We start from the raw sequence: 22,361 nt of genomic DNA, 5'->3' as shown, positions 1-22,361 counted from the left end.
TCGATGGAGACAGCTCAGATGTGGAAAGCAGTGAGTTGTGCAAACGTTGAGCAAAAATATGCACTTTTTTTTTTTTTGTCTCTGCTTCGAACATAAGATAAAGAAGCAGTGCGGTCAGATGATGCACAATGAGACAGTATGTAGGTTTGCAACCTTTCGTCTGACAGATGTAAAATTTAGTTTCGGCCCCCCTGCACACCGTCTACAAGTGCCTGAAGGTCTGAGCCGTTTGTGCATGGCTGATGATTTCCTCCGACGTGATAATTCCCAAACCCTCTGTGAGAGATTGTGCTTTAAAGTCAGTCCGCTTATGCCTGGTGTAATTACGGATCACAATGGCAAACATAATGACTTGTCTTCCTTTGCTCTTTTATTCTTTAAACACTGTTTGCACTTCCCTCAGCAGAGGAAGCAGAGGAAACTTTTGTTCTGGTATTATGACTCCTTTTTTTTCCGCCCTTAATGTCGGCTCATTCAGAGGAAAAAAAAAACATTGCCACTCAGAGTTTTGAGATCTGCAGGGAAGGTATGGACGCTGTGAAAAGATTTGTTGATCTCAAAATTGACAGTTTGCGTAAAACCCTGCCCCGAACATCAAATGCTCAGTCACAGCTTAGCAGCTGTAACTAGGCACTGCACAACCTGTCAAGCTTTGGACACGGTGTGCACGAGGCTGCAGTCTGAGCAATACTCACCACTCAGAGAGTTTGAATTGGAGGTGTTTCTTTTTAGCCTTTAAAAAAAAAAACAAAATCAGAAGGAGCTAATGTGGAATAAATGGATGAATCTAGTGGTTCCCAACCTTTTTCCTTATGGGACCCCATGTCTGAGTAAACTGACGACCCCTGACTACTTGTTACCTGGAGAGGTTGGAAAAAGATATACGTTTCTTCCCTGTTCCAAAACCAAAATCAAACCCTGAAAAGTGTAGGGTTAGCTAGCTAGCTACTGAAGATATAGCCTACTGAATGTATACACATGCTGCTTTTGCTTTATAATGATTATAAAAAGACCGACCCTGCTGTACAGGAACCAGTGAAGGGAAGCAGGGAAACTTTGCTGATATTCAACCAGCTCTGTGTCATCACATTGTGTGCAGATGAATGTTGGTTTTGTTTATTTTAATAATCATACATACTTCATAGGCCTCTTTTTGACAAATTCAGTGTTTTGCTAATGCAGGACGAGGCTGTTTAGCAGAGTAATGGGGAGGTTGATGTTTCACATGCAGCTCAAATGGTAAGAATCCATTCGGCCACTGTGGAGATATCAATGTCTGAGGTCAAGAAAACTGTCTCACCCACAAATTCAAGGACATATGTTTCAAAGAATATTTACCATCAGCTGGATATAAGCTGTAGGTGGGTGATTTCAACAAACTGACCCAGAGGAACACACTGAATATTTGACCATGGGCAAAAACATTGCAGAGACATAAAACCCTTTGAAACATCTCCTTGAAGGGTAACTTCCGTATTTTCAGTCTAGACCTTATTTTCCCATGTTTTGTGTTTACGTGGCTAATGAAAACAATATTGGAAAGTGGTAGTTTCGTTGAAGAGACTGCCGCAGCTGGCCACAGGAAACAGGCTGCATGTAACCACTCGCATCTTCAATTTAGGTTTGTGCCGTCAATTTATGTCCACTACAAGTGTTTGTTTTTGCCACCGACAGGCTCAGATTAGGAGAGGATCCTTGCTGTTTGACCAGAAAGAGCCCCAAAATCACCATCTCCAAACCCACCAGACTCCATTTAAATAAAGAGTTATTTTAGCATGTATAGATCCAGCATATTTTCACATTCAACTGAGTGAATTAAGAGTTAATTTAAACCCAATCAGAGTTGGTGATTGTTGGAACAGTGGAGAGACAAACCAAGATGACTTTTGTGAGCTGTATTTTTTTTCTTTTGACTTTGAATGAAGTGTGTTTTCCAATGATAAAATTGGAAAATGGGAAAAATAAAATTACTGTTTTTTTAAATGGAGTCTGGTGGCTTTTGGGTTGGCAATTTTTTCCTTTAACAAAAGGATCTATCTCTGTAGGGATCCTTTCCATAATGACACTTATAATCACAATCTGAGCCTGTCAGTGGCAAAACAAACACTTCTAGTGGACATAAACTGATGGTGCACAAATGCCCCACATGGTTACATTGCAGCCTGTTTCGCTACTGCTGGCTGCAGCCCTCTTGCTCAATACTGGACCAATTTATAAATACTGTTGTTCATATTAATCACTTTTAGACATATTAGAATCAAAAAATAGGAAAATAGGATCCAGGTTGAAAAATACCTAAGTTACCCTTTAATGTGTCACATTAACCCTTTGAAACCTGGAGTGACATCACTTTTCCTGTGCTGCTTTCAGACACCTTTCACAAGTATTTAAACCTTTGAACCCTGAGAAAATTGGTGCGATTTATTTCTGAAACATGGGTAACATGAAATGTCCGACAAATTGCAAAAAAATTAAATAAACAAATAAAAATTTAGAAAGTTATTTTAAAAATGAGGGAAAAAAGAAAAAGCTAGGGAAAAACGATATTTATAATATCAATTATTATCATACATTTTTACATTTTATTATTATTATACATTACATCTCAAAATTATGTTACAGAGTTATTATAATTTTAAAGTACTTTTCCGGGTCATTTCTTTGTTTGTTTGTCTTTAACTTTCTTTCTGTCTTTTATTTCTAATTTTCTTGTTTTTAATTTTCTCTTTTTACTAATTTCTTGCTATTTTTTTTTTTTGCTCATTTCTTCTTCCATATGCTCATTGCCTTCTTCCCATGTTTTTAAAAGAAATCAAGCCAAGTTTCAAAGGGTTAAGAGGATATTAATCTGGGGGAACACAGAACCCTGGGAACATAAATACGCTCCCCATTAAAAAGTCAGCCACAGACACAGTTTTCAGTCGAGTCATGGAGCTAGATATTGGCTTTGTTAGCTGGTTAGCAACAGCTGATACACTGCTAGTGACAGCACTGAGAAGAAATGAGAGGCTGCTTGTGTTTCCTTCTGGCGGAAACAAAGGACCCACTGTTTCAAGCTGTAAAATAAATCTGCCGTGTTATCACTGTAAATTGAAAGCATGACAAGCATAGCAACAGTAACTAAGGAGGGCAGGGCTTAGCAAACTGTCAGGTTGTAAAACGCACACTTTTACATTTATGCTGCAGCACATAGCTTCCAAATAGAGTCCGACTCTGGGGCAGGTGAGTGTATGCTGGAACTGCATCTACCCTACAGGGAGCTTTGGCATGGACACGTACTTGTTAATATCACACAGTGTCGACAGAATCACCTAAAACAAATCAAAGTCAGCCGCTGACAGTAGCTGTGACAGGTGCAACCTTTTCTCAGCCTGTCTGGAAATGACAGAAACCTTTCATTTTCAAACGGAGGGCGTTCGTTCATTCAGGTCACAGATTGTTAGGCGAGCGAGCTTTTGACAGGCAAGATTGATTCTTTGACGACTCAATATCAGATCTTAGTAGTTTGGTTTGCAAAGCTCTGCTCAGTGCTGACATTTAAAAAAAACACCATCTCAGAGGATAAATTCTTCATGGAGATTACTGGTGTCAGACCTCATTACGAAATGAAAACTATCATGACCCAAAATGAACCACTTGCACAAATAAAGATCGTAGACCTCTGGTTATTTTCATACGTAAGCCTGTGAAATAAATGATATATTTCACCGTATCACACTCGTATCTGAAAAAATACAGTTTATTATTTATATCTGTAAAGTTGATGTTGTATAGCAGCCTGTTTTGAACCCTCTCAAGTGGTTTGGAGTTGAACCTTTGACTTAAAAGCCAACCTCTCTGTCAGTCTAAGGCACTCTGCCCCTCGGTCGGTATCACATGAGCTCCTTCTCTCAGCGTCCGGCTGGACACCGCCGTCGCAGATTGCTTTGTTCGTTTAGCACAAGAAATGAGAAAAATGGATTGACACGACACCCCCGCAAGCGCAAACAGATCGTGAAGTCAAGCACAGCGGGTCTGCCGAGACCCCCAAGCTGCGGTCACAGGGCTGAACGGGAGTGTAGAGGAGGGAGAAGTCATCACGGTGAAAGCTCTGGTCCATGTCATGCCGTTTAGGACTTCCAACCAGCTCAGCGAAGGTTCTGTCCACTTAAAGATGATCTTATTTACAAAATGATCCCACATATTCATATTCATTATAATATATCTATGTCTATAATCATCTGATAGATTATTCAAGATAGATTCAGGCCCACTCAGTCTCCGTTAAGGCAAAGTTCTGTCGATGAGTAGATTTCATCTCCGCTGTCGCTCTTTTGTTCCATTCGCTCTCGTCAAAAACAGGCAAACTTTCTTCTGAACATTCCGTTTCATAAAACAGACTCCACTGTGAAGGTAAAAAAGAAATCCACCGACAGCTGCTTCCTGTCAGTTGTTTATATTTGCATGTTTGTCCCCCAGTTCTGCTCGGGGAGAATAAAGTTTGCACCCCCTATTTGATTCCCCGCCACGCTACACACACATTCTACTTCCATTATTTATTTTTTAAGTGGATGATTTTCCAGTTCTTAAGGTGGTGGGTGTAAAATATTTCTCAAAATAATTTAGAGTACAGTATCATAAATAAAACTCTAAAAACACGTGGTCCAGATCACCCTGCCCCCCTGTGGTTTCGTCTGCAGGAGAACGGGATGGAGGGGGGATAAAGGAGCACAGGAAGGCATGAGGATGGCGGGTTTGTTTTCAGATGAGTGTGGCCACTGTGTTCGGCTGGCGCCGCGGTGTTATCTGCTCAGCGTGGACGTGCCTGTGCGCAGTGTGCTGGGCAGCTTGTCCGATCCGGGGATCTTCCAAGGCCCGGGAGAGACCGTGGCCTTCCTCCCTGCTGCGCTGCTGGTGCTCTTGTTGGGCAGGCTGGGCCGGCTCTCTCCCAGGCCCCTGTCCAGTTCCCTGGGCCTGGGCTCTGACTCCACCTGCTGCCCGCCACCGTAACGTTCCACATCGTCCCTGCTGTTCCCGTTGGTGTGCGGGAGCTTGGAGCCACTGGGAGACTCGGTGGATTCTCTGTTCTCCCCTGCATTCCTCTCCTTGGACCTCCCTCTGGTGCTCCTGGAAGGTTTGGGCTCCCCCTCCTTGCCCACTTCCCCCTCAGAAGTGGGCTGAACCCTGTGCCCCTTGTGGGTGGACCTGCCACCCTCCTTCTTGGCTCTGCCGCTCCCACCGGTTGTAGCCGCTCTCCTCCCCTGGCTGATCGGATCTGGGTTTAGCAGCTCGGCCTTCTGGGGGCTTTTCGAACGCTCCGTCCTGCTGTCTCGCGCCGCCAGGTCTCGGGGGACGTCCAGAGGCGGCAGGTGAGGTGGGTCGGGGGCCGGGGCCAGATGAGATGAAGGCGATGACATGGAAAGGCTGTCGATGGGAGGGGCTACTTCCGACAGGCTTGGGGAGGCTGAAGGGCGAGCATCCCATGGGGCGGAATTATCTGGAACATGCACAGTCAATAATGTGAAAATCATGCACACACACACACACACACACACACACACCCACGCACACACTCTGCTTAAAAGCTTGCACGCATGCCACTGCATAGCCACATCAAAACAAAAAATAATCAACACAGCAATCATTCCTACTCTACAAGCTAAAAGCATTAAAGTAAACATCAGAGCGGCACTACAGCCTACTTCCGAATGTGTCACAGGGCAACACTACTTTTAGACAACATCAATCTGCCTCCCATAGCTCTCTTTAAAGCCCCGGCCAATCTAAAACCTTGGCGGAAAATCGAAAACAGGTTTAATGAAATGGATGATGTGCCCAATAGGGTGGTGCTTTAGCGAGAATGAAAACCTCGGGGGCAGAGTGTCAGTCTCTCTCTCTCCCTCTCTCTCCCTCTCTCTCTCTCTCTCTCTCTTAAGCCCAAAGAAGTCTGTATCCAGTGTAGCAGCTGCAGTGAATCTACAGCGCGCTCCTCCGAAACTCTCCACTCTCACGGACTGTTAGCTTCTGTTTCTGCACCGATGAGTCTCGGTCCCTCGGCCATCAGTCATTTTCAGCGGGCTAGGCAGGGGGCAGGGGCTAGGCTAGCTACACCGGCACCATGAGACCTAATTATAAGCAGACTCCCACGCAGCGCTGGAGCATATTAGATCCAGGACTAAGAGGGAGAGAAAAGAGTACCTGGTCATTTCTAAGTACACTGGGTTTTCAGTCTTTTACCTACAGTGTGCCTGGTACGATGACTTTCTGAAAGAGAACTACGTGTGTGTGTGTGTGTGTGTGTGTGTGTGTGTGTGTGTGTGTGTGTTGGATTTAAGAAACCTGTGATTATCCCATGCTGTGTTAATGCCTGTTGTCAGCTCTGTTGAAGCGCTGGTCGGCTTACGTTTCTGCTGAGTCGCCATAAAACTAACTACAATATGTAAATTTGTGCTATATGAGAGAAGCATAACAGTAATCACTGAATTTGAGAATTCCACGCCTTAAAAGAAAACTTCAGCCCGGGGCGTCGGTGGATTAGTGGTAGAGCAGGCGCCCCACGTACAAGGCTGTTGCCGCAGCGGCCCAGGTTCGACTCCAGCCTGTGGCCCTTTGCTGCATGTCACTCACTCTCTCTCTCCCCCCTTCACACTTGTCTGTCCTGTCAAATAAAGGCTAAAAATGCCCCCCCAAAAAATATATGTATATATATAAAAAAAGAAAACTTCAGCCCCTCCTAAATAACCATTCGTGTATCAATTACTCACCTCCTGGTAACTTTGTTTTTCTCGCATGCCTCCACGGTGAACGAAGAATCCAAAAAGTTTTATTAATCCAGTCGTATGCTCAGTACTTCACAAACAGACAGCTTTTCCTGACAGTGAACTGAACAAAGAGTGAAACTCATCAATGCTCTCTTTAAAGCCAGACTCCATTGAAAAAAACAACAATTTTGTGTTGCTGAACAAAGGAGCTGCTGATCCGCTGCTGCCTTGAACAGTTGGTTGGTTTGTGTTATTGTGTGACTTTGGTGTTTTCAAGGCTAAGTTTGGATTCACCAAAGTCACACAATAACACAAACAAGCAACCTGTCTGAGGCAGCAATAGACCAGCAGCTTGCTTCTTTTGCAAGGCAAAATTACTGTTTTTGTCAATGGAGTCTGGCTATAAAGAGAAAATAGATCAGTTCAGTTCCCTGTCAGAAAAGGCTGTCTGTTTGGGAAGTACTGAGCATATGATTACTGCACAAGCTATGTGAGAGTTTGTAAATGCTGTTGTTAAATGCAGCCCCCATCACTTAAAGTCATCACGAATGTTCCCCATTTTTGGATTCTTTGTTCACCGTAGAGGCATGCCAGAAAATAAAAGTTTTCTTCACAAATTCAGAGTAACATGGAATGACTAATTAATATACAAATGGCCATTTGGGAAGGTGGAGTATTTCTTCAAAGGAAGGTAAATATTGGATTTACATTTAACAGGTGGACAGAATCATGACTCCTTCATGTCTGCTGAACGTGTAAATAGGAAACAGTCTGCTAACACAGTGGTTGCCAACTGGTGGGTCGCAGGTCAAGTGCATGTGTCAAGTTTGTAAAAAACACACTTTATTTTGAAGTACAGTGAATTTCTGGCAAATAGCTTTTATTTTGAAGTGCTGTTTCCTGCTGTAGAATGAGTGAATAACAGACAGCTACTTGACAGAGACAGCAAACTAGCTCAACGACATGGCCAAACACAGGCATGACGCTAAGTGTATTAACCTGTGTGGACCTTGAACTAATGACTAAGGAGAAATCTGGATCCCGTGGCTGGACCAGTTGGGAACCACTACGCTAACATGTTTACCATATCAACTTAATGAGGTGATTATATGTCAGTGTTGTGTTGACAGGTTGCTGGCTGCCCCAAGTGACCAGAAAAATTAATTCACACATGTTTAAGCATCAAAAAGGACTTTAGCTTCTTAAATAAAGTGTAGAAGTACATGTTGAGAACAGTTTGTTCCATGTTCTGTCCTTCTTTTTGAATCCATCAGCTCCCAGGCCCCATGGCCCAGCAGCATCAGACTTCAACTCATCAAGAATTTTCTGTTTTTGGATTCTTCGTTCACCGTGGAGGCATGTGAGAAAAGCAAAGCATTCTTCACCATTCAAAGTAACACAGGGTGATACAAATGGTTATTTAAAGGGTGAAATGCTCCTCTAAGCCTGCCACAAGTTATTGTTTTGTCCGCTTGGGTGCAGCGGCAACAAGCTGTGAACACAACACAGACATCGCCTTAGAAGTTAATATGTGAAACTTAAGTTAAACAGTTGTCTAATTACACATCCAGCAGACAGAGAGCAGCATTAGCATTCATTTGGAGTCATGTTTGTGTCCACCTGATGAATGTTAATCCAATATCCACTCTCCTTATTCACTCAATATCCAATATTCACTGACTCCTGAGGGATACATCTGTCTCTTTAGCTGCTAAATGATCCACCGTGTTCATCAGATAGTCACTAAATCTGTCCGCCTGCTGTTTGGTGCTGTGCAGGTAGAGTACAGTGGGTTTTTAGACTGTTTTAGCTGTAAACAGCTGCCTGCTGGTGCGGAGGCTACGCATTGAGGGCAGAGAGAGTGAAGCTAAACACTACAGCTGCTGGCTGGGAAAACAAAACGATGAGCTGAAACAAGCCAGAGCTGACGGGAACTGTAGAGTTGGGTGATAATTCTCTGTGCGTTTGTGACTTAACCTGGGAGGGAAGGTCTGAAATAAGATGGAAGTTGCTTTATATGAAGTGTACGATCCAGTGTCTTTGGTGATTGAGCCACATCGACTACAAGGGCTAAAAAAGTCAGGACAGGAGTGAAAACTTGGCCTCTGCAGCATCACTTTGGACCCATTTCTGCCTGCAACTGAAATTTTTAATTTCCTTTGGATGAAGTGTTCTTTGGGCTTGTCTAAGCAGAAATCTTAGGGTGCTTTCAGACCTAGAGTTGTCTTGCTGTGGTCCGAATCACGGGCTAATTTTGTTACAAAGTTGTATAACTGCCTAGAGTTGGCACGTCTGAGATAGGCAGCTTGCCCACCACATGCTAATGAGTGCTCATCTCATTTCTGATCTAGGCGTTCAGGAGATTTTTACCAGGAGCCAAATTGCCCACAGAGATCTATTTTGCTTCAAAACAATTGGAGGAGTGACTTAAGCCGGACATCACATGGAATAAAGCAGTCTCACATTACAAATCAGTGTTTCTTTGACGGTGTGCACGTCCGAGACGGCCACCTTGCACAGCACCTGCTAATGTGTGTTCTCCTTTTTTCTCTGATAACTTTAGATCCAGATGTTCAGGAGGTTTTTACGGTTAGCTGAATTATCCACAGAGGTCTCTTCCTCTCCAAAACACCCGGACTCAGTGATTTAAACCGGTAAAAACACTGAATAAGACAGTTTCTTACTATTATTATTAACGACTAATTCTAAGGTAACAAAAACACAATTCTTTTTGGTAACACTTTACTTGAAGGTATCTACATAAGAGTGACATGACACTGTCATAACTATGACATGACACGGTCATGAACCTGTCATGTACATTATGTACATGTCATAAACGTTTATGACTGCTGTCATTAAGTGTCAATCGGTTTTTGTAATGACAAGTTGACATTGTTTGGGTTGATTATGACAACTTGACATTAATCAAAGTGACGTTACCAGAAGATGTCTTTGTCATGACAAGTTGACATGACATTTGTTTGGGATGTCCTTATAATGACAACTTGACATTAACCAGGATGACATTACCAGAGGATGTCTTTGTCATAACAATAATAATCATTATGTCAACCTGTCATAAACACAAAAAGAGGTGCATTTGACATAATGATTATTTTCGTGACAATGTCATGTCATAGTTATGACAGTGTCATGTCACCCTTATGTAGATACCTTCAAATAAAGTGTTAGCTTCTTTTTTTAGATTGATTATAAAGTAAAGAAAACATACTTATTATATTCCATTTTTGCCAATATAACCCCCTAAATCCTGAACACTACACCTTAAATCTGTCTCTTACAACCCTCCCAGCTTTATGAATACAATACTACATTGACAAAGTGCGCTTTAATTTTCAGCTGCAGATATTCAAGATTTCTTGATTTAAATTAAAACCATAAAAATCAAACAGAGTTTTACAGAATAATATTACACAGAAAATGAAGAATGAAGAATGAGGCTTAATCCCAATGTGTGACTGGCTTCTCCTCTGAGCATACATCTGATTAATTATGGGATGACATCCTTTAGTTTGATGTAGCGTCACTTTAATACAAGGAGCAAAGCATTTCTGCTATTAAGATGTTGTCAGAGCATTCTTAATTTCCTAAGTTAATTCTCAGGCCTTTGATAAACATGTGCCCTGGAGGTGCAGATCTAACGTGAGACAGAAGCACAAAAACACACACAAGCAGCCACACAATAATATTCATGCACATGCCCACGTCTTTATGCCAGCATCACACACACATAGTCTTAAATTTTTGTTCTTCATTTTGCATTCAGCTGTTCCTAAAAAGCACACGAGGAACCTGAAACAAAAATAACTCCCTCCTTTGAACATTAGTATGCTAATGTTTTAAATAGCCAAATTAATCACCATAGATGATTTGCATAACCTTCCAGTATGCAAATAAAGTGCCTGTAAACTACGAGTGATGAAATGCTGAATCAAGCCCACACAGAACAGAACATGTGGGTTGAAAAGCTGCTTCTACTTTCAAGCAGCATGGCGACTCCGATAGAAGGGAGCACAACAGATCGCTAATGATGGAGGACTGTGTCTTCTGCCTGACCACAGCGAGACTCCCTGTGTGCATATTTCAAGGCTGGAGAAGCATCTCAAGGCAAGTGTAACAAAAGCTCTCCACACAAAGAGATTAAATCCCTGGCTGGAACAGAGGGCTGCCAGCAAAGGGCCAACACAGGGAAACCCTCTATTTCCTGTGTTTAAGGGCTGGAGGGTGACCCCTGAGGCCACGCGCTGATGAATGTGTATCACTGGGTGCTGCGGCGTTCCCTTAAAACGTCTTTCTCTCTAGTGGGAGGATGCTGAAAAGTGAGCACCGTGCCAGTGGTGCAGAGGCCGCAAGAGTGAGTGACGCATCTGAGTTTTATTACCCGATGTGTCAAAAAAATAAATTTCCCTTTCCAGGCTCAGTTCGAGCTGCGACAAGGTTCCACTGGGTAAATAATCTACCGAAATATTTCATGTTCATCTCCTCTGGCTGACCCAGGGTGAACGCTCCTATTGCTATATTTTTGGACCTGTGGTTAGCTGCTGATTTATCTGCTGGTCAGGAAGAGTTACGTTCTCTAATCTTACGACCTCCTGCAGCTTGAAGCCATATTTGTTGTTTATTCCTTAAAGGGACAGTCTGGATTTTTAGATCAGGTTATATGAGGTACCTATCCACTTTGAGTGTGCTACATACAGTAGATGGTGGCGTCCCCTGTTTGGAGAAGCAGACAGGAGTACTGACACTGAGGCTAAGCAGTGTACTGCCATGGATGGGGGCAGCAGCAAAACATATTTTAGCCAACTAAAGAAATCATTATCAGCTTAAGTGTGTAAAGCTATATTTACAGGGTTACTACATCTTAAAGGAAGTTAGATTTAAGAGTTTTTAAGACTTTTTAAACGCCACTTGGAACGAAATTTAGGACCAATTTTATATGAGACAAGGGTGTTTCTCACTCAGCATGTGGGATTTTACCACCTCGATCTTCACTGTGAGTTTGACAAACTTTCTTCAAGCCTGCTACATGGTGCCAGGGACTGGGAAACGCACGCTGACTTGGGCCAGCATCTCATAGTTTCACCCGAGATAGCTGCAACCAGCTTATGATCAGACCTGGTCCTCCGGTTGAAGAAGTGATGTCAGCGTGCTTTCCACATAGAACTGGCCTTTTGGGAGGATGTAATGGAGGAGGTGTTTGAACGCGAGCGATTGTGCTACGTTGACCTCGTAGCGCGACTAGAGGCTAGAAACCTGGGGTGCAACTGATCGAGTTGGGCTGCAGAGGCTTCGTCGCTAGATCCACCACTAGGCTCCTCAAGGAAATTGGGATTAATGGGCAAGCCCAGAGGAAAGTGGTCAAGGATCTGGCCAATACAACTGCAAGGTGAAGTCAAGAGAAAGGATCCCGTCTGGGCCCCTAGGTGACCACGGAGGAGCCAACCTTCTGACACACCCTAGTCTCACCACCAGACAATCAGAGATCTCCGCCTTCTGATAGTCTGGGGACACTCCTTTCTAAAGTGTGTTTAACACACCGGCGAAAATGGCCAGCAACAAAGCAACACCTCTTGCATTTTTGAAAAGGACACGCCTTCTCAGAAATGTGCGCTCCCCTTTTCTCGTCCGCAAGGAAACAAACACACAGAGAGCTTGAAAATGGATGCCGAGAGATTTAACTCCGTTTTATCAAACGTGTGCTCATCCGTGAAGAAAGTATTATTTCCAGCGGATGTCTTAGTTACAACATGATTGAGCTAACTGGAGTAGTTTCATGTCGTATCCGACAACGGGAGGCTTTTAACAGATGACGATCCTGATGTTAGCTTTGCTGCTAGTGTTAACGTTAGCTGTCCCTGTCAGCTGCAGCCACTGATGCTTTCTAGACATCGTGATTTCCCAAAACTGAATAAATACCACACATAGCAACACAAAACTGCTTTGCTAGCTCAACCATGTTGTAACTAAGATATCCGCTTTTTTCACGGACTGTTTAATGAGTTATTACCTATTACAGACACCGCTAACGGCTAAGAAATAGTAATGTTCGTTCAATCATTGTGTTTATAGACTTTACAAACATCGGATTAGTCTAAACGGTGATACAGAGTTGTCTTGCTGTGGTGATATATATATATATATATATATAGCTAAAAGCTCTGCTGGTTTTCTACCCGGAAGTATTTGTAAACAACAAGGCGATTCCCTCTAACGTTATAGTCCGGCCGGACGGATGAGTCATGGCCTTGTAAAAGATTATGTTTGTTTCTTTTAGTTGGGGAGAATGTGTCGCCGCAAACGCGACAAACATCCACTAACTTTGACGGCATTTTCTGCGAGCGCGGCTGAGTCATTTTGTACCGCTACACGTGTTTCTAGTGGGACTATGTTAACGAGCACAAGAGTTCAGCGAGCCACCGAAGGACCGCCCTGCAGATTTACTATTGGTTCTGCAACGTAGGGAGTTTTTTTAAACTCTGAAATTGTATCCGCCCATCTAAACACAAAATCAGGGAGAAAGTCATCAGTCTTTAGTTAAGCAAAGCGTCTAAAGACTGACTTGTGAGTCTAGACACACCCAGGCCTGATCAGCCTGTGGTGGGCCTGCCTCAACGGAGGGTGTCTTGTGATAAAGGCCGAAACACCCGTTGATGTTGAGGCGCACAACTGATGATGTGTTGGAGGGTGGCTCTGCCGGGTGGTCACGGCCGAAACGCCTATGCTATGGCACGAAGCGTGCTGAAACTCCAGGGATTGTAACACCAAGTCTTAACTGATGAATCTGCATAATGTTGCACTGAAGTTTTTGCACTTGTGTCAGATTTAGCTGTGCTGCAGAGTCTTGATTAACAGCCAAATTTGTTAATAAATAAGTCACAACCAATCAAAGCTTTGCACTTGTAAGTAGCATTTTAAATGTCTTAAATCTAACTTGCCCTAAGATGTAGAAACCCTGTAAATATAGCTCTATACACTTCAACCGATACTGATTGTTTCAGGTGGCTAAAATATGCTGTGCTGTTGCCCCCGTCCACAGCAGTACATTGCTTAGCCCCCGTGTCAGTATTCCTGCCTGCTTCTCCAAACTGGGGGCAACTGCCATCCACTGTAGGTAATACACTGACGTTAGATAAGTACCTCACACAACCCCACTTCAGAAAGTCTTACCTATCCCTTTAAGGAAGAAGGTAAAATCCTGAGTAAGTGGTTACAGCAACACAACACACAAAACCACAGCACAGAAAGCCAGGGTTACATGAAGAGAAAAAACATTCGTATGGTCACAAACCGTGTCTTTAGAGTGGCCCATTAGGAAGAAATAGGGGGAGCCATGCTTGTCACTTTTCATGCACATGGAGAGACTGGAAGATACCATTCCTATAGAAGGGGAAGTAACAACCTAGACCAATCAATTAGTGATAGGTCACTGAAATGGACAGAAGATAAACTAATGTTAGTCAAGACAGAAGAGACAAATTATTAGTTTGTTTTTTAACATTAAAGTGAAATACAGAGAAGTACAGAGTATATAAAGACAGAAGATATAACATGAATATAGATACATGCTGGAATAATGTTACCACGAGTTAAAGTGATATTAAGACAGTGAAGAAAGTACAATTCATGAGTTAAAAGAGAGGTAAGATATGATTCTGAAGACATAGAAGCTGCTGTGGATGAAAGTTTGGATACTTACCGTACTCTGGGACCTGCCCCGTACCCCTCTTTAGAAGAAGACGAACGCGCCTGCCTCCAGACTTGATCAGCTCGATGGCCCTGGCGTGCGTCATGTCCCGGGTACTTTCTCCATTGATCTCAATAATCTGGTCCCCAACCTGGATGACAGGAAGCGAGTGACACAGAATGAAAGAAGTTGTGAAATTGCGAGAATATTCCTAAATCAACGACCTATATGTGACAGGTGTGAACAGACCTGTCACAGACATGTCTTGCCCAAAACTTGGCCCTTTCTGGTCATCCTCCTTCTTTGACACCCTTTCCGAGACTTCTGGCTGTAATATTATACCTTCTCCTACAATTGCTATTTTTGGTATTTTCTCAGTCCCAGATGACTCCAATCTCCCTGCTCACTTACAGAGGGTCATTACCTTTTCCTCTCTATTAGCTCGGCACTCAATTTGATTTAAATGTAAGGCTGTAACCCCTCCATCACACAGCTAATGGGTCAAAGATGTGATGCAGAACATTAAGCTGGAAAAACAGATGCACCTTCAACAAATCCATTTAGAGATTTTACAGAACCTGGGACCCATTAATAAACTGTGTGAGTAGTCTACCTGGCCTGAACTATGAGCTCATACCTCTACAGGGAGTCCGTCCAACACATGCTTAAATAAACTAAGGGTGCCTTCAGACCTAGAGTTGTCTTGCTTTGGTCCATGCTCATGTTTAACCCAAACAATGTGTCATGTGACCGCAGTTCGGATCGAGGTCAGAACACGTTCTCACCACAAACGAACCGCACCAGAGTTTGTTTGTAACCGGACCGAGACCACCTCTTCAAGGTCTCAGTTCGGTTGTTTTGGTGTGCACCCGAGTGTGATTGCTGTAGTCACACCTGCCCGAACGAACTGCACTTAGGGGGCAAATGAACTTGAGTTTGATTGAACCCATTCTCAGAACCCATCAGCTGTATTCGGCGTCTGACTTCCGGCAGACAGCGATACAGCCTCTGGGGGCAGACCCCTGATTTTTTGGCATTCTGGTTTGATTTGGGCGGAGGAGGCGAATTTCCGTTTCTGACTTCTGTTTATATACAAGTAAATATGCTGAACCATTGCGATGGATTCAGAGTTTGCAGTGAGGCCAATTATATTCCGCCTCATTAGTTCACCGCACGGACCGTTTAACCTGGCAACAACTGCAGCCGGCTCAAACGTAATTGATCACTATCAGGCGGACTACAAACAGCCTACAACCGGAAACCAGGGCTCTTCCGCTCTTCTTCCGGAAGCAAGATCTCCAGGGTTTGCCTACAGACTCTACATTCACTGAATGTAGTGTCTGTATATAGAGACTAGATTGAACCGAACCAAACAGGGCAGGTGTGAAAGCACCCTGAGACACCTGTATTTTTGTTTGTTTTTTTGCTACACATGTCAAACTTGTTTTTTCTGATCAGTTTCTTTCTTTTCCCTCTAGTTTTCTTTACATTTTGGACATATTTGTACCTTGAGATGTCTTATCTTATCTTATCTTATCTATGTGGATGCTTTCTGCTCCTGGTCTGGGGTGGTTTTTCCATGAGTGTATAAAAAGAACTAAACACAGTTCTTCAAATTGAAAGTCTTACACCATTTCACTTTTGGGACATAATTAAGATCAAATCTATTCTGTGCAATTACAATTTCTAGAATGAAGCTTGTTAAGAACCTTAAAATACTGACTGACAAAGCAATCCTGGAGTATGCAAAACCTAAAATCCTTGGAAATACAAATGATTGTGTCATGGATTACGATAGATATTTGGTCAAGATATTATTGATCACAAGCAAGACGATAATAACAAGGAATTGGTACAAGACTGAGTCGCCTACCATAGAACAATGATTGGAAATTATCAGAGAGATTTGTGCTATTTGTGCCGTTCAAAATAAATACAGTTGCTTGGGGGAAAAATGTGTTTGTTTTCACAGCACCATAAAAGAGATATTAGAGAGGGAATTATGATACATTATAAAACCGTAAAAAGGCTTTTGAAGCAGGTTATGAAGGTTATAATAGAGGTTGTTTCATGAATGTGTGTGATTGAATTTATGCTCATTCAAAGATGATGTAATGCAGGACTGAATGACTTCAACACAGTTCAGGGATTTTTCATAACGAAGATTTCTTTGTTTCCCTGGCAGGAAAAGGGGGAATAAATAATGACAAAAACAAAATATACAACAACAGAAACCATCAGTATCGGCTTTTGGCAAAATTGTTATTTTATCGGTATCAGCCCAAAATCTGTGCATGCATTAAAAATACATATTGTTTGATAAACCTAGCAACCACAAAGGTGAAAATAGGTGAACAGAATAATAAAGGTGTTGCATACATGCTGAGACTTGTCAGTTAAGTTGTGGCAGGTTTGCAAATGATCACACTAGATATACAGTAAAACTAATTATTAACCAGCTCATAAGGATCACTATGGATCTATAATTCACTGGCTTTCCTATGAGCCTCTGTGAGTGTTAATAAGCGTTACCAGCCATGAACTGGTGTCACTTATCATTAATTTCAGCTGTAATTTCAACATGAAATTTTGATGGAATTATGGCGGACCCCATCTAATGGGGCTGCTGTTAGGAAACCATGATGAATACCAATTACCTGCCCATTTAAACCCCTGTAACCGCAGCAGCTCACTTAACAGCCAATGTAAATATTAACTGGACCATCTTTCCTTCCTGTGACCACGTGGAGGGGTCAAATGTCAGTCCTCTCCCTCCTTCAAGACCCTCAGCCCGTCAAGAGATGGCTCTGAGGTTGACTAATGGGGAGGATTCACGGGGAACAGGGCAAAACACGCCGGCCAATTATGCTAACAAATGGAGAAGTCCTCCAGTAATGGCCGGGGTAATTTCAAAGTCAGGAGCGGACTTGAGTCAAGAGAGGGGGAGTCATTAGGTGTCATTACAGTGGTCTGAAGAGAGGTGGAAGGCAAGACGGTTCGATCATTAATCCTCACCTCCTAACAGCAGGGAGAGTGATCTCCATTTTCATCTTTAATAAAGAGGGAGCTGAAGTTGAATGGGCGGCACGTGAATGCCGAGCACAGGGAGTGTGAGGTGGAAATGAAGCAGGAGTTGCTTCTATCACAGCCCAAGCCCATGTCTTTTATTGAAGCTCAGGGAGGTAATTAAATGTGCTAAATGATTATCCGTAATAACCAATCACTCTGTACAATTTTCTTAAAAGCCTCGGCACTGCCACTTGAAGCTGAGAAAGCTTGTTAGAATTTGTTAATGCCTCTTACTGATTAGTTTGTGACTAGCAGGGTCAACGCCAATACGCTTTCCCCTCTTAAAGATGTGACAAAGTGCCTGTTGAGGAAAAATGACTTGGATTAAACTCAAAATGTCAGCGAGACGGCAGGGAGTCACAGTGCAAGTGAGCTTTTGGTTCCTGCACCTTAAAACGTGTCAGAGCACCACTCAAATCCAAAGTGACAGGCGTGTCAAACGCTTTTCAAGCAATTTCTCACATTTACTTAAGTTAAATGCAGATTGATTCCTCTCTGCATTCGGCAGTATGGATCAAGGATTGTTGGAAGATGGATCAAAGCGTTCTCTGCACCTTGTTCTCTGGAATCTATTCAACGGCACAGCGTCGAGTTGATTTCAGTATCCTACCAGCAGTGTTACTGTCTGGCCGCTCAGCCGCGACAAATCAGCGTCAGTGGAGGAAGAATAACTTGTGTGTTACTTTAGTATTTATACTGCTACATTTCAGAGGGAAATATTGTACTTTATACTTCACTGGGTTTATGAAGCAGCTGTAGTTAGTGGTTACTTTTCAGATTAAGATTTTATAAGAAACACAGGTAACACTTTCTGTGACGCTCATGTCTGTGATTCATTATAAACATACTTATAATCTGCTTATAACATCCATCCAAGTATCAAGATCCAAGAATCGCCACCTTAACGTGGTGGAGTGGTTTGCCCGTCCCGTGATCCTGGGAGCTGTGTTTCTCAGGGCAAATAGCCCCTGGTAAGGTCTCCCAAGGCAAAGTGGTCCCAGGGGAGGGGCCAGACTAAGAGCGCTTCAAGAAGACCTTGATGAAACAGCTCATTCAGGAAGAAAGTTCCTTTTGATGACATCGGTGGCCCGCTCTGGAGCCAGACCTGAGGAGGGGGAGCTTGCCAGCTCAGCCTGATTGAATGACATGGAGCTGCCACCCTGTGGGCCCACCACCCACAGGGTCTGACACTGGGGCGGGGTGCATTGTGTTCCAGGCTTATAACGCTGTATAATCTTAATTCTAAGCATCCATATGTTTTCATAATGCTTTATAACAATAATCATAACACATTATAAAGCATTCCATGACTTATAAGGTCAGGTATTATGATACTTTATACAAGAGTGCTGCAGGAGGAATGTGTTTCTGTAGGCTGACATGGAAGTTATAGTCGTCCTGGTTGCCTCTACAGTAAGTCGTAAAACGACCTCTTAGCTTGTAAAGTATTATATCAGCCTGTACCTCAGGAATTTCATTACCTCACTTGAAGCACCCAGTGACCACTGAGAGTAACTGATAATCACATTATAATGCATTATAACAGTGATTATAAAGTTTTACAACTAAAATTATAATATATTATGGTGATGACATAAAATACCAGTGAGTGACCGGCAATTATTAAAAATTATGATACTTGACTTTATAAGTCATTGTAAAATGTGTTAAAAAGTGTTACGAGTTTTATTATGAAGGGTTATGAATAAGTTTAAGTGTTTAGAACTAGAATGATACAGTACTATAAACAGATTATCAGTATGTTTATAATGCCTTATAGTGTTATAGTCTATGAGCATCATAGACTGTGTTAGCCCCATCTGGGTGTTGATTTAGGGTCCCTAGAGCCAGTTAGAAAACATATAAGAAGTCCTTTATTCCCTATGCCATACAGGCAATTAACACAGAATGACTGTATCAGGGAACACTGCTATTTTTATAAAATGTGCTCTCTTTTACTATGTACTTAATTTATTGGTCCTACCTGCCTATTTGCACAATTGTATCATATATATTGTTGTTTTTAATGGTGCATTGTGTAATGTGTCTGCATGTACCATTGATTTTTTTTTTAGAGAAGCCAAAGACATATTTCCACTGAGGTGGACAATTAAGTTATCTATCTAAAACCGTCCTTTGTGAATCCAAACAGTTAAAGACCCAATGAGGTAAAATTAGCCAGCACTTATAAAAACAAAAAATAGAGAAGACACATTTGTGCATGAAACCTTTTTTTCTTCTTCTTTCCAACCCTCGTTCACATGCCCTCAAAGTTGTGTGACCCGACCCCTTGGCTCGGACAAACTGGACTAAAATACCTAAATGGACACTATAAAGCTGTTACAACTAGCTCCACCCTTGATCAGCTGCAACTGTAAAATACTACTGACACATAAATACATGATTATTAACAAAAAAAATAAATAAATAAAAATAAATCAGTCACCGCAGCCATTTTTCTTTAGTATAGGTCATTTTACTTCTAATAAGGGATGCACCATATTGGATTTTTTGCCGTAATCCAATATGCTGATATGTAACAATTTATTTGACCGATAACTGATACTGATATCGGTATATCCAATTTTTTCCCCACCTATTATTAGTGATCATCAAGTCTCTTCTGTTGTGGAATTAACATCATGGTATATATGCATACTCTTATTGTGATGGCCCACCAGCAGATGGAGACATGAAATACAATACTCTTCTACAATAATACTCTTCAATATATGTAATTTTAATTCATTGCACAAAATAATAGAAAAGCAGGCCGATTCTGATTCAGTTCATTTTAAGGCTGATATTGGCTGATACTATAAGCACATTTGCTGATAATAATTTATAATAATTTGCACTTTCACTCATGTAGAATTCTGAATGCATGACTTTGTACAGGAAGATCATTGTAACAGAACTTTTACTTAAAACTACAGTGGGTAACATTTCTAAAAAACTGTCACTATATTTTGACAGTAGTAGCAGTACACGAGAAAGATAATATGTGAAAAAAATCTGGCTGCTCTGCCTCCTCTTTAGCACTCCTAAAATAACATTTGCAAGAATCCACTGCACCTAACCAAAAACAACCAATCAGAACATGCCAATCACTGCTCTTACACACACTGCGCTGCCAACAGCGTACACAGCAAAGGCAGGTTAACAGGAGAAAACCGATGGCGAAAGGCTAGCTTTCACTTTCACTTCTCTCTGCTCCGATTGGTGGCTTTTGTTCAGGTGCGCTGGATTCTTGCGAATGCTGTTAGGAGCACTAGGAGGAGATTATCTGACTCATGTTCTTCTGTCAGAACACAGTGACAGATTCAGCTGTTATTTGTCGTTTTAACCCACTGAACTTTAAGTAACAGACTTCTTCCACCTCTGATCACTTTCCAGCAGCTTGTATTTTAACTTGAAGTGGAGCTCATGAGGGATTTACTCCTCCTCCTCTTCCACCTGCATCTAGCCCCACTGGACTCCATCGACCACGCCAACGAGGAGGCAAAGTAATATCTCCCCCGGGGGCATTTGAAGCACATTATCTTTGAAGGGTTCATTACAGATAAAGAATGCAAAGCAGACCGATGCTATAGGCTCTGGACGTAAAGATTGGAGAACATGTAAAGACGAAAAAAAAACGTGACGTGTCGGCTGCAGGATTAATAGAGACTGTGGAGGTTGTAATTTATGTTGCTATAGCAGCACATGGCTTTATTTCAGTTCCACAGTATTTTTATTACATCTTTATAAATTCAGAAAATGTCTGCCTTCTCTGACCGTAGTAGCACAGTAGCAGCTGTAGCTAGAGGGGCGATTGTGCAGCAATGCAAACAGCAAAGTGCAGTTTAAGTTGGCCCACTTAAATGTTTTATCTATCTTTATCTTTCTGAATATTATCTGTTTCTAAATGCTAAGGAGCGATGTGTTTTAGGAACTTGGGAGGAGACAAACTTCTAAAAAAAACCTCACAAAAAGGACGAACCATCTCTGAGTTATTTTGACAGATTATTTCTTAACCCGCTCTGAAAAAGTTGCTGCGGCAGCCTCGATAACATCAGACAATTACAGTGAGCTTCTGCCATGTAATCCAGGCAGATAGAAAGCAGCTTAACCTTTAAATGGGGGTGTTGTGGCTTTCTTGAAGGAAATGACATCATCACACCTACCCTCATCCTCCCGTTACGGATAGCCGGTCCGTCCTCTGCCAGTCGTAGGACGAACAGGTCCATCTTGTACTCCCGCCCTCCGCGGATGCTGAAACCGAAGCCTTTCACGCTCTTCTCCAGCTCCACTGTGAAGAAGTCGAAGTCCTGTGAAAGCTGAGACAAGCACAGATCACATGTGATTAGACGCGATGTTATTGGAGGAGGAAACGGGCCATTACAGCAGAAAACAGTCTCAGGACTCAGCACAGAAAAATAAGGCAATAAGAACGGAGCAATGCAAGGTAAACAAAACACAACTTGGAATCATATTACATACACACACACACCTTTCCTTATCATATATGAGGTATAAAGGTAAACAAGGGAGCTGCTCAAGGCGTAAACATTTAAAATATATATTTTTAAAGCATCCAAAAGTGTGTGTCAGCTGTGCACTTTGTCTGCGAACACAAACAGCACCACAGGGAGAAATGAACCAGTGCTGGTGAGTCAGGCTTTCTCTGAAAATACAGTTTTATAAACACAAAGTTTTGTATTTGATGCTTCAGTTTCCATCCTTGACTTCCTGTTGGCCAGGAAATAATGTCATATAGAGAATATACAGAATATATTTGGGCAGACAGTGTCAGCTTTAAGTACACAAAGTACATGTTTAGACATATAGAAAAAGTATAGCCT

At 42.3% G+C, this 22,361-nt stretch overlaps 1 protein-coding gene across 11 annotated transcripts in view; it reads right to left on the bottom strand.

Moving 5' to 3' along the window:
- Nucleotides 1–2,707: 2,707 nt before the first annotated feature.
- magi2a (membrane associated guanylate kinase, WW and PDZ domain containing 2a) overlaps nt 2,708–22,361 on the bottom strand; it is a 403,568-nt gene continuing 383,914 nt past the window's right edge. For 7 of the 11 annotated variants that reach the window (XM_033614582.2, XM_033614583.2, XM_033614584.2 and 4 more), the window contains 3 exons: nt 21,684–21,836; nt 14,461–14,599; nt 4,651–5,476 (listed from right to left, as the gene is read on the bottom strand). In XM_033614582.2, coding sequence (XP_033470473.1) covers nt 4,782–5,476; nt 14,461–14,599; nt 21,684–21,836 — 987 coding nt within the window. In that variant the 3' untranslated portion in view covers nt 4,651–4,781. Of the gene's footprint in view, nt 5,477–14,052; nt 14,191–14,460; nt 14,600–21,683; nt 21,837–22,361 lie in introns of all 11 variants that reach the window. The other 4 variants (XM_033614587.2, XM_033614591.2, XR_013490407.1 and 1 more) reach the window with 4 other exon arrangements.

The sequence above is a fragment of the Epinephelus lanceolatus genome, chromosome 23 (assembly GCF_041903045.1).
Source record: "Epinephelus lanceolatus isolate andai-2023 chromosome 23, ASM4190304v1, whole genome shotgun sequence".
Taxonomy (NCBI): Eukaryota; Metazoa; Chordata; class Actinopteri; order Perciformes; family Serranidae; genus Epinephelus; species Epinephelus lanceolatus.
This window is presented reverse-complemented; position numbering and strand designations above follow the sequence as displayed.